We start from the raw sequence: 13,389 nt of genomic DNA, 5'->3' as shown, positions 1-13,389 counted from the left end.
TATAAAACTTCATTACAATAAAACATAAAATACAAACTAAACATGGAACATTTCCTGAGATGGACAAGCAACTCTCAATAATCTGGTAGATCGGGGCCAGAGTGTCCAATATCATTGAAATAATTGCCAAAATTAGAAGCAGACCATTGTTCTTGTTGATTTCTTTTTTGTATTATTTTAATCTGTTGAGCTCGAACGTACTCACGCACGTTTGGATCAGCAATGGAATTCAAATCTTTCATTATAATCTTCCATTCATCTCGATCTTTTTTCATGGCTATCTTTTCTCGTTCGATATCAAACGCTACTTGCCTGTCCAAGCTCGCCTTGTCTAACCTGTCTATAAGTCGGTTGCTGGAGGTCTCGATGGAGTCCACTACACTTGACTCATGATCATCATTTTTCCTTTTCAATTTAGCTTTTTTTATCCCAATAGGTCGTTTAGATGGAGTAAATGATGACAGTCCAGGAGATGTTGATATAGGAGATTCCGGAGTGGGATTATCTGATTGTGACGAGTCGAAGTTCACACTTTGGGATTGTCTTCAACCAACTTGTCTTGCTGTGGGGACATCATCTTTGAATTTTTCGAAATTTTTAACCATATTCCAGAAATGATCAAATTTGAAACCTTTTTTGTACTTTGGTTCTTGCATAAATAACATCTTTGCTCGAACTAACTGCAAATTATAGTGAACATCAAGTTATGTATTTCAACAATAATAATAAAATTTAGACGATAATTAATAGAATACTTACAATATTTTCATCTGAAGCACCACTTGGATTCAGATTCTCTACTTGTCTCAAGCACGCATTCAATTTCCTTACTTCATTACTTATGATTTCCATTCGAGAACGAATTGATCGGCTCGTACGCATCTCAAAATGCTGATCTCGAAGTTCATTGTATTTGTCCTCCACACGAGACCAAAATGCATCTCGAGACTGGTTTCTACCGATAATAGGGTCTTGAGAAATATCCAAGAATACTTAACAAAGGAGCACATCTTTAGTAACCATGTATCCAGTTGATCGAACTGATATTTTTTTGTAAAAAGCGGTTGGTTTGGAGATTAGAAATACTTTGAAGAAATACTTAGAATTGGGTGGTTTGAAGTAGAAACCGTGAATGTTATTTATAGCCAATCCAAATTTGTTTTTTATGTTTGAATTTGAATTTGAATTTGAATTTGGAATTGTGTGAAAGCTTTGTACGAGTGGGAATCAATTTTTGAAATCAGGTCAGCTTTACACATTGTCCAACGTATACACAGCTCAGCTCTCCTTGAATTGTGTGAAAGCTTTGTACGAGTGGGAATCAATTTTTGAAATCAGGTTAGCTTTACACATTGTCCAACGTATACACAGCTCAGCTCTCCTTGAATTGTGTGAAAGCTTTGTACGAGTGGGAATCAATTTTTGAAATCAGGTCAGCTTTACACATTGTGCAATGTATACACAGCTCAGCTCTCCTTGAATTGTGTGAAAGCTTTGTACGAGTGGGAACCAATTTTTGAAATCAGGCCAGCTTTACACATTGTCCAACATATACAGCTAAAAGAAAATTTGAATTTTGTGACAAATTGATAACAGCTAGAAAGCATTTCCTAAAATCAGCTCAACTTTACACATTGTTCAATGTATACAGCTAAGCAAAGTTTTATAAATAGCATACTAGATTAGGTACATCCACACAATTACTCGTTGTTGTGTTAAAATTATTATTCTCCATTTCTGCATACTTCAGTCATTTTTTTCTTACTTCAAAAATGAATTTCGATGTTGGAGGTCCATCATACTTATCATCATCTTCATCTTCGGATGATGATAATTTTCTGTCCAATATCATTGCAGAGATTGATGAAACCGAAGAAGTAATTTGTGAGTACATCAACAACAACATGATCCTCGTTAACAATTTACGTCAACACAACTACCAACCGATCCATGGTGGCTCGATTCCCGGTCATGCAGTGATCAACCGCGATCGAGAAAATGCGCATCAGAATTTGGTCATAGATTACTTTGCCGATAATCCACGTTTTGGAGAAGATATGTTTCGTCGTCGATATCGGATGTCAAGAAGTTTGTTCCTTCGTATTGTTGATGCAGTGAAAGATCATGACTATTACTTCCAACAACGAAGTGATGGACTTGGTAGAATGGGATTATCACCATTACAGAAAGTAACAGTTGTTTTTCGCATGTTGGCATACGGTCTACCAGCTGATGCTATGGACGAATACGTTAAAATAGGTGAGTCAACATCAATTGAAAGTATGACAAAATTTTGTCGTGCTATGGTGGAAATATTCGCAGAGCGGTATCTACGAACACCTAACACTAACGATATTGCTAGACTACTCTATATTGGAAAAAAACGTGGTTTTTCAGGAATGTTAGGAAGTCTTGATTGTATGCATTGGAAATGGAAAAATTATCCAACAGCATGGTCTGGGCAATACACAGGACGTAGTGGGTCACCAACTATTATCCTCGAAGCTGTGGCAGATTATGATCTTTGGATATGGCACGCATATTTTGGTATGCCAGGCACCAATAATGATATCAATGTGCTGGAGTCATCTAATCTTTTCTCTAACCTAGCTCAAGGTATTGCTCCTCCCGCTCACTATGTTATTCAAGGAAAAGAGTATAATATGGGTTATTATTTAGCTGATGGTATATATCCGAAATGGGCTACTATTGTACAAACAATCCAACAGCCACAAGGTAGGAAGAAAAAATATTTTGCCATGAAACAGGAAGCATGTAGAAAAGATGTAGAACGTGCGTTCGGAGTTCTCCAATCACGATTTGCAATCGTGGCAGGATCAGCACGTTTTTGGAAAAAACATGTATTACATGACATAATGACTGCATGCATTATTATGCACAATATGATAATCGAGGATGAACGTGATCTTTATGCACCAATTCAAGAAGTGAGGGAAGCACCAACACCAGAAGTTGATATGGTAGCAGATGAAACTACAAGATTTACTCAATTTATTGCACGTTACGGAAAAATCAAGGATAAAGATGCCCATATTGCGCTTCGTAATGCATTGATAGATCATCTATGGGAGGAATACACTAATTCAGATAGTTAAGTGCATACTAAATTTGTAATTTTTACATTGTTGTTAATGTTTAATTATTTTCTTACATTTTATTTTCTGTTGTGTTCTTGAATGTAATATTTTGGCAATATCAATAATAAAAATATAATATTTTAGCAATCAAGTTATTTTAAATAGGTATATAATATTTTATTGTTTTATTAGTTTAATTTTTTAAATAATAAATCATTTTGTTTGGAAAGTATGTGAAAAAATAAAATTTGATATGTGAGGTTAATTATTGAAATAGTTAAAAATATAGGGAATAAAAAATAATCATATAAAAGTAGATAAAAAGAAAGATACTAAGAATATTCCTTTTTGGTGCAAAAAATGGTGCAATGGGTTGTAGATGAATTACTGTTAGATGTGACTTTTGCACCATTTTGGTGCAAAATTTGCACCATTTTGAGGCAAAGGGTTGGAAATGCCCTAAGCGTTACAAGGGAAAATTCAGGATAAAATATCATGTTCACATAATATAGGGTATTAAAGTACAAATTTTAGAAATTTGAGGGTACATAAGAGCTGCTAGAAACAATTGAGGGTATGTAAATGCAAAGTGGGGGAAACTCTAAGATACTTAAGTGCTAATTAGCCTAAAAATGTTTTATTCTTTTGGTAAGCATACGGCTATCCGTCTATCCGGCCATAAAAAAGTAAGTTGAGGGGAAAGTTTGGACATTGAGGGACCAATTTGTAATACCATCTAATACAAGGGACATAATAGTAGTTTCAAAGATTGAATTGGAGAGAAGAAACATGGAGTGAAAACTTGGGAACAAAAGAAATTCCGCATAAAACTTCATGGGCTTTGGATCCTATATTCCTTTGTATTCCACATAAAACCTGGGTACAAAAGCAACGTGACCCGAACCCGACCCGTTGCTACGCTTTACTTTGATGCCACAATCATGCTTTGCTTTTGAACTTTAATAAACCATTACTCAATTAACCATTATGTGACCTCATTCATTGTGCCATACAGCATCTCGCCTTCCTGGGTCCAGTCCAGCTTATAGGGGACCTAATGTATGAGACAGATGATGTGTCATCATCCAATTACATGATATACCGATATTTAACCGTTACATCTTATCTGTGTCATGTCTTGAGTCATCTATTTGTGTTAGTGAGGCATTAATGTACAACATAACCCAACCCAAACAAAACCCGGGTTGGCGTCTTTTCAATCCTCGCTGTTTCTTGCCTTGGTCACAGAGGGAAGCATCGAATTCTTCTACAGTTTGAATTTTCTTTTGAGTATAAATTCTTCTGATTTCCCCCGCTATTTTGATCGATTCCCCCCAATCCGTAAGATCAATTTCACCTCTTCTATTTGTTACGATCCAATCTTCATTCCAAGCTAGTAATTTTGGCGATTTTAGGTTTTTTTTTTGCACCCCCTGATAGCATGGGGGATTTTGAAAATTGGTTGTTGATTTTATACCCGAATTGCTACTTAATTTCTCCCTACGATTCTCAAAGTTTCTGGCTTTGATACCAAAGTTGGGTCCTTTTGTAATGATAGATGTTCATCGTCTCGGCTGGGTGTTGATTTCGTAGTTAATATTCCTGCGATAAAATTTAGCAACGTGCTTGTAGGTTATGCATTGAGCTCTTTGGTTGTGGTTTACAGGTGGGCGTTCTGGTTTGTATCATGCTCATCATCTGATGGTGATCTTTGGAAGGAGAGCCCTAAAGAGATAAGCTTAAACACATTGAAAGGCTCTCTTTTTTGCTCATATCTTGATTTCTGCAGATGTCTGGTAGTTTTAGGAGTTATAATGTCCGTAACGTGGAGCTTGAGGAGTTTGTGCGGATAGAAACTATGTGTAAAGAGGTAGGACATCGTGCTCTATTCGGATGTTTCCATCATTGTTCCTTCACTTCAGCATGGTTCATATGGTTCTCCTTTTCTTTTAATTTCTTCACATGGTTCAGATAACTGAGTAAGTAGTTGCCAAGTTAAGAATATTTAATAAATGGGTTCGTGTGAATGCGAACTGATGTTAAAGGTGAGAAAGACTTCTAAGGTTGCTAATCAGTCTGTCTGTTTCCTTAGCTTGATGCGGTTGACATTTGATACCGCCGGAGTTAATTGTGTCCGTAAGAATGACTTCACATAGGTTTTTTAGTTTCTCTTTGTTCCTCTTCTTTCTATTTTGCAATACATCATGATGTCATTTACTGATATAGAGATTTTTGAGTGTTTACACAAGGATAAGAACTTTCTATGCACGATGGGATTCCTCTTCGGTACCTTAGGTAATATGCATAATTTACCTGAAGTTATAACTAAGCGAGTTATCATAGCTTTTTGATCTATCTTTTTGGGGATGATAGAGTTTTTATCGTCAACCCCTAAACTGATATATCAGAATCAATGAGGCACTTCAGATTCATGCTAATGAAGTCGGTAAAGGTGGCATACCGATTGGATAATTTTGCATGCTTTGCTTTAATTGATTCTGGTGCTTCCTTTCTTATATTAAAAAAAAATTTAAAATGCAGTACAATCTTATTTGGATATGTTGTGTGGTTTTCTAAATTTTAGTTTCAATATTTTGGATGCGTAGATCTAGATGTTTGAGTATGCTATCAATGTCGGAATTATAAGAATCAAAATAATGATTCTCAGTATAAAATGAGTAACTTTCTGTTTCCTTGTATTAGCTAAAGAAAGAAAAGGATATTCTGAAGGAGTCGCTGTTGAAAGAAAAGTCCAAAAATGCTGAGCTGATTCAGGTAATGTTTATGCATATATCCTTCAGCACCTTATTTTATATATCTTCATATTTTTATATTTTTGTTGCTTCAAAGTTCTGAGGGTAGGGTCATCAAATATCATTCTCTTCAAACTCAAATAATTATTAGGAACTTGTAACTTGTGCTCAGCACATAAATATTCATTTGATTCATGATAAATTAGATTAGAAACACTAGGTTGAACTCTTTTCATATGAAAATCTCTTAATTGTCATTGTTTTAATTGGCTTGGTAATGATGTGGTATCTGGTATCTCTAGACTAGAAACTTTCCCTATTGAAGGATATATCAAGTTGGTGATTTCTCATAACCACACACTTGCGGAACTTCTAATCTACTGTCTTTTGTTTCTTCTTTGAGGTAACAACATCTTACAGTGTCGTGGCATCATTTTATGGCATCGTCAATGATTTCTATTGATCTGTGCTGGATGGATATACTGCTTTCTCTCGGGACAAGCTTGACCTATCTCTGGTGTTATGACACTGCCTTTTAAGCTTTTAACTTGTTGGACCTCAAATACTCTGAGGATACTCTAAGGACACTCTAACTTAAAATGAAGTCATCATATCACCAAGGTGTTGCCTTCCACTTTAGGGGCTTAAGGATCAAGTCTTAATCTATGTAGCACGGACACGGATCCGACACGGCCATCCGACACGCCGACACGAGGCAAATCCTAAAAAATACATAGGATACGTGTGTTCGACACGTGTGTCCGACACGGACACGACACGACACGGTTTCATGTTATGCGTGTCCGTGCTTCATAGGTCTTAATCATGATAACTGTTTTAACCAGTTTATCAAACCATTGAGAGAACATATTTAGTTTTCTGATACATGCAGATGCCTTTGTGAAAGGATCCTGCCACTACATAAAAACTATGAAGCTGTGGCGAGGGATTGAGGGTTAAATTTTGTTATATTCTAACATGTCCTCGTGGGTTGAGTGCCTTTTCATGGTCCATTTTTCACATTTTCTTTTAATATACTATGATACTTTACGCCAGTATGTGTATTTATATATGATTTTTAAGATTCAAAGCCACCTTTCAAGCAACACTAACTAAGAACTGTGCTCCTTCTTTGATATTGGCATATTGCCATCTGTATAACTCTATCCCACTTTCCATGTAGATTTCTCAACGTTCAAAGGCACTACCTAAATTCAAACAAAAGACTATTTGTTTCATTTTTTTTTTTCAATTTGCTTATCTTATCTTTTGTGTTGCATTCTGTTTCAGTTTTTCTAGTTTATAATTTCTAGATTTCATTTAAGCATGTAATCCTACATTTTAGGTGTTTTGTTTATAGAAAGATATTAGAAATCGTAAATTGTTTCTGCAAACTATATTGTTAATAGACATTAAAAATTGTGTATACAGAGAATGCAGTCAAATGCAGTGTCAGAGGCTTGTCTCAGAGACAAGAGGTACATAAAGGAACTGGAAAAGGAACTGAGGAACTGCTCACTAGAAATAGGTAAGCATATTATGCTCCCTTTAAATTTGACAGGAAAAATATATGCCTAGATGCCAGTCAGTGTTGGGGATAAAACCTTTTCCAGGTTTCCTACATGTATAAGTACCTTGATCATATGCTAATTATATATTTATTTGCATGCTTTTTCTGTAGTTAAAATCATATAGTGTTTTGAAACTGATACTGTCACGCCCCGCTTCCCAAAAATACCCGGGAATCGGAACGTGAACAAGCCCGCGACGTATTAGATTGAGAAGAATAAATAAAAATAAACATTTCTCCTCAACTTAATACGCTAAGCGTCTGGAAATAATACATTGCAAAGGCACAGGTCCCAGATCACGATCAACAAGAATATAATGAACACCACAGAATAAAATAATACATATCACAATGAATATTCATCCCAGACATTATAATCGGGTCAACATGCTCTTATACAAAATGAACAAATGAATACTAGAGAACTATAATACATCGTTTAGACTGAAATAGGAAGTACTACAAGAGTAAACGGAACCATCGACTGATAAATGGAAAGAATAGACTTTGACTCCTGCTCCGTTTATAGGGTAGGTACTCCTGCTGAGAATACTCGGCTCTGGCGCATCTCCAAGCTGAACCTGTTCTTCCTCTAAATCTGACGTACACCAGAGAAAACAGGTGTACGTCAGGGTGCATGGCACACGGTAAGACCCCACAAAAGAAAAGAACGAACGAAAACCCAAGCGAAAAATGATACGATAACCGAAACGACAAAAGAACGTGCAACTGGTAATCCAACAAAATCACATACAATCCACTACCAAAACATGATAATCATAAGAATCCGTAAATCAATCGGGTAACGAAATCATGCAGCTAGCGATCAGAATAATCATCCAAGTTACAAGGTCATACAACTAGATGGAATTAATATTTAAAAATCTACAACTCGAGACGTAGTACGTCGAGCGAAATAATCCAAACAAGGAAACCCTCATGTATATACCATATGTCTTAAATTGTAGATAATTAAATATTAATCCCGATTTATGTATGAAAAGAAACACAATTGGCCTACATCTCACAAGAATCATACTTAGCCAAGAATCGAGGTCATGTAACTAACCATCCTATTTCAACTCACTGGTTCACATTTCACATAGAGTCAACACATATCATCGGATAACTGACTGTTTACAAATCCTCTACGTGCATCCAATACGCCGCTACACTAGATCGGTCAGAGGGCTACACACAATCCGTTTTTGGCCTGGTTCGAACTCAAGCAAGAATCAGGTGAATATCAAGCTCACGGACCAAAGTGGCTATACCGGCTCCACTTTGACCTAACAAACCAACCCCAAGCTACACTGGATCATGGGGAGGCCTGGAAGATACATCAACAGCCTTATCCGATCACATGAACATGGACTTTCCCATCCCAACTCTCTTGTATTTTCTAAATCAACCATAATCCTCATTGAAACTCGGATTCACCATCTAAACTCAGTCAACACACCCACACATGTCACTAAGTCTGTTCATGACGTACGAGGCTACTAAGTCATGGACTACTAATGGTTCTCAATCACAGCAAATAATAGCAAAAACAACTGGTCATGTACAATAATCAAGGTTTTAAATATCGGTTATCGGGAATTTATCGGACGATCAAAATTCTTATCGGATAGCGGAAATCGGGGATATATCGGGGATAAGTAGTATTTATCGGAGTGATATACTAGATGGTGTATATATATAATATAATAACTAAAAAATGTAATCTAACCATGCTTAATGAAATATAAACGTACCAAAATGTAAATCATCATGTTTAGAATCACTAACCAATTATAGAAAGCAAAACTTGCATCTTGACCGCACGATAAAACCATTCGATTGCATAGCCTTACTTATCGGCCGATAATCCCGATAAAAAAACCTTACTTATCGGCCGATAAGTACCGATAACGCCGATAACTCCCCGATAACTTGCCAAAAACGATAACCGATTAAAAATCCAAGTTATCCTATCGCCAAAAACGATAACCGATTAAAAATCCAAGTTATCCTATCGGAGAGCTCCCAAATCCGATAACTCGGCTGATAATATCGGTTATCGGCCGATATTTAAAACAGTGACAATAATATCATGGCAAATCAGGTAATCGAAATTAAGAGTCATAAATTTATGAACAACCAACTATGTAATTTAGAAAATAATCTTTTTTCAAAATAAATTATTTTAAATTATTGTAATCTTCCTAAAATGATTCCTTTCACAAAATAAATTCTTTTAAATCATCATAATTATCAAAAATATAATTCTTTTGACGAAAATAACTTAACAACTCAAAATGACCCCTTTTCCGAAATAAATATTTTAAAATTATCTATTCTAATAATTATTCAAAACCAACCGGCCAACCCCTTTTTCCAATTAATCATTTTCTTATCATAATAATTCTAAAAATATCTCAACATAACCACCTTTACACAAAATAAATTTTCCTTTAAATTACTCATCATAATATCATTGTTAAATATTAACCATCAACAAGCCACGCAGATAATAACAATTCACAATCTAATCTATGTAACTAATTAGCGACAGACATAAATAGGAAATGACGAATCAAAAGGAGCGGGATCTTGCCTACGAGACCAAGGGGTCTGATGACGAGCAGTGGGGCCGATGCGGACGCGGTACGTCAGATCTGAATGGTCGAGTCATGACGGATCTGCTGGAGGTGGATCTGGATTGCGACGAGGACTGCAGGGGCTGACCACGGGGAGTTCGACGGGGCTATAGGGCTGCCGTCAGGGGAGGATCACGACGGACATCGATGCGCCTAGGTGAGGGGCGCTCGAGCAGCGGGCACGGTGGTGCAAGGAGGAGGGTGGTTAACAGATCTCGGAGGGCTCAGCGAACGGACTGCATGCTGGGGCGGCGAGCGCAATGGCTGTGACTGCAGGTGGCTGACGCGCAGCCGGCCTGAGGTAGGAGGGGATGGTCGGCGGCGGTTGCTGGAGCTCATGGAGGCGGGGTGAAGGAGAGCTGATGGCGGTTGAGGGCGGAGGGGACTACAACGGCGACGGTCTTTGGAGTTCGCCGACGATGGGTGGTCGCGGGGGCTCGGAGTTGACGTCGTTGGTGGTGAAGGAGAGAGGAGAGCTGTCGGGGATTCTGGGGGCGTTGTTGGCGCATGGTTAGGGCTCGGCGAATCTGACCCCAGGCAAGCTGGGGACGACGCGGGGTGGTTGAGTTCGTTGGTGACGAGGAGAGGAGTTCACGTGGCGACTCGGGCTGCGCATCGTGGAGGAGAGAACGTGGGGTTGGGGAAGAAGAGAAGGAGAGAGAAAATGGGAATGCGGCGGCTGATGAATTTGGGTAGGAGGAGAGAGGATGTTATATATATATATATATATATATATATATATATATTATATATATATTAGGGTTTAGGGTTAATGTTTAAAACAAAAATAATTAAAATAAAATAGTTACGGGTATTTACAAATTAAACTAATTACATAATAATTATCTACAAATAAAAATGTGCATGTTGTGCTAATACAACAGTTGATACGAAATAGTCAAAATATACCCATATTGTATAATTTAACAAGAATAAATAATAATAAAAATATATTTACTTACATTTAAAATCAAATAATTATGTGACAATTATCTACACGATAAAACGTACCAGTTATGCTAATACGACAGCTGATACGTAATAATTAAAATAATACAATAATTTACACAAATAATACGTAATTAATAATTCAACATAATACAAGAATTTATACGTAATAGTAATAATAATACGATGTATTATTTAAAATAATACGTAATAGTATCAGAAACCTAACGGATAAATTCTAGAAATGTTTACTGCACTAAATAAATTTATAAATATTAAAATCATTTAAATAAATATAAAACTTAGACTTTAAATCATAGAAAATTATAAAAATTTGAGAGAAAATATAAATACTCTTTTAAAAATCATAATTAAATATTTTAAAATATAAAAAAATTATTTTAACTAGTATTAAAATTCATGGTCCTTACAGATACATTTGTAGGACTTAACTTTTGTCAACCTTTTCCAGTTTCCTACATGTATAAGTACCTTGATCATATGCTAGTTATATATTTATTTGCATGCTTTTTCTGTAGTTAAAGTCATATAGTGTTTTGAAACTGATATATTTGTAGGACTTAACTTTTGTCATGCATGTATATCCCTTTCATGAAGCTTCATTGTATAGAAAGTTAACAAAGGAGCTTTTTAGTAGATAGATGGTGGAATTAGCTTTTTTTAGCTCTGATGAATATTTCTCAAGAGGAATTTTTGTTCTCAGAAATTAGAAGGCATGATGTGGTTTTCTAGACTTATTGAATATGCCAGAATTGAAACTTTTTACAGCGCAATGTCTAATGACAATGTTGCAGGATATCTGCAGGACCAGCTCAACCTACGAAATGTTGAGTCAAATTGTATGGGTGAGCATGTCCATAGCCTTGAACTAAAGCTTGCAGAAGTTGGAAGCTTGCATGAAAAACTAAAGCTGTTGAGTGAAGCATTAATGCAATCTGATTCAAGAAATTTAAGTTTAATCCGAGATGTAAAAGATAAAGGTGAGGAGTTGCACAACTCAGCATTGCAGATAGAAGAATTGGAGACAGCCATCTCATCTATTGCATTGGACTCTCAATGTGAGATAGAGACCATGAGGCTTGAAATAGCAGCATTAGAGGAGAGGTGCTTTGAAGCAGAGAGACTCTGCCAACATGCTGCTCAAGATAAGGCCAAAATGGAGTTACTATTGGAAATGTCTGAATCTCAATTCCAGGATGCACAGGAGAAGATTAGTTGTTTAAGAAAAGAAAATAAAAATCTTAAACAGAAGCTCCTCTTATCTGAAGTAAATGCTGATGGATCATGCTGTAAAATTGGAGAGCATCTTGATACTTGGGTGAGAAACAACGGAGGAATAAATGTCCCTGTTTATGGTGGATCATTCCGTGATTTACTGGTGAAGCTCACAAAAGAGTTCCCTTTATTGAAAGAAATATGGTAAGCTTGTACTCAATCATTCACTATATTTTAGTTCTTTATTCTGTTATTCTTGAGCTAGCTTAAAAGCTAACTAGTATCTTGAAGACATCATTCATTGACATATTTTATGACGTGACTGTCTGAAAATAATTCCATTCCCAAATTAGTGATTTCATTTTTGTAAGTAGCAATCCCTGAACTTTAGTTTGGAAGTTTAAAGTCACAATCTCGAAATATTTGTACGAACACAGTGTTGTAAATAGCGGCCAATAGCGGGGCTATAGCGGCGCGAATAGCGGTCGCGGCCCTTTAGCGCTACGCGTAGGGGTTTCGCGGTTGACTTAAGCGGGAAAATCCGCTATTCATTCGAATAGCGCGTAAAAGCGGGTTTTCGCGGGCTAAAAGCGGGTTTTCGCGGTTAAAAGCGGGTTTTCGCGGTTAAAAGCGGATTTTCGCGGTTAAAAGCAGATTTTTGTTGTTAAAAGCGGCTAAACCCGCTATCACACATATTATGATGCTATATTTCTTGAATTTCTTCATAGTTTCATTCATACAACAAGCTTATTAATTGTTATTTATTGATAATACAAGAAATTTACAACTAATTGAATTTTTAGAATTTTTTATGAATTTTCTTATTATTTAGGATATTTAAATATATTTAAATTTGACCGCTATTTGACTGTGCGCTAATTGCCGCGATTTCGCCGCAATAGCCCGATATAGTCTTAGCGGTACCTCGCCGCGACGCGCTGCGATCCGCTATCAGCAACCTTGTACGAACATATGCACTGCTATACAGTAAATGTTTCTGGTGCCAGCTTCCATTGTCATTTTTCGGCAAGGCAAAATAGGCATAATCACAACTCTGGGATATTTATTTATGTGTTAATTCTGAACCATAACAGTTAAAGATATATTTATATCTGAGAACACTACATTAGAGACTCAAATCA

General features: G+C 36.4%; 2 protein-coding genes across 3 annotated transcripts in view; both read left to right on the top strand.

Moving 5' to 3' along the window:
* On the top strand, positions 1,773-3,116 carry LOC109835106 (protein ALP1-like). Its single transcript, XM_020403102.1, has one exon. It carries the CDS (start codon positions 1,773-1,775, stop codon positions 3,114-3,116), a length of 1,344 nt encoding a protein of 447 aa, XP_020258691.1.
* The window catches only part of LOC109834105, a 12,246-nt gene continuing 3,134 nt past the window's right edge, over positions 4,278-13,389 (top strand). Inside the window, exons 1-5 of one of the 2 annotated variants that reach the window (XM_020402018.1) lie at positions 4,278-4,439; positions 4,765-4,968; positions 5,802-5,873; positions 7,283-7,379; positions 11,827-12,451. In XM_020402018.1, coding sequence (XP_020257607.1) covers positions 4,888-4,968; positions 5,802-5,873; positions 7,283-7,379; positions 11,827-12,451 — 875 coding nt within the window. In that variant the 5' untranslated portion in view covers positions 4,278-4,439; positions 4,765-4,887. The other variant, XM_020402019.1, reaches the window with a different exon arrangement.

Source organism: Asparagus officinalis, chromosome 3, assembly GCF_001876935.1.
Source record: "Asparagus officinalis chromosome 3, Aspof.V1, whole genome shotgun sequence".
NCBI lineage: Eukaryota > Viridiplantae > Streptophyta > Magnoliopsida > Asparagales > Asparagaceae > Asparagus > Asparagus officinalis.
Note: the sequence above shows the minus strand (reverse complement) of the source record. Positions and strands in the feature narration are given on the sequence as shown.

Excerpts from the sequence above, each read along its gene's own strand:
- LOC109835106 (XM_020403102.1), top strand. The coding sequence starts at position 1,773 with ATGAATTTCGATGTTGGAGGTCCATCATACTTATCATCATCTTCATCT.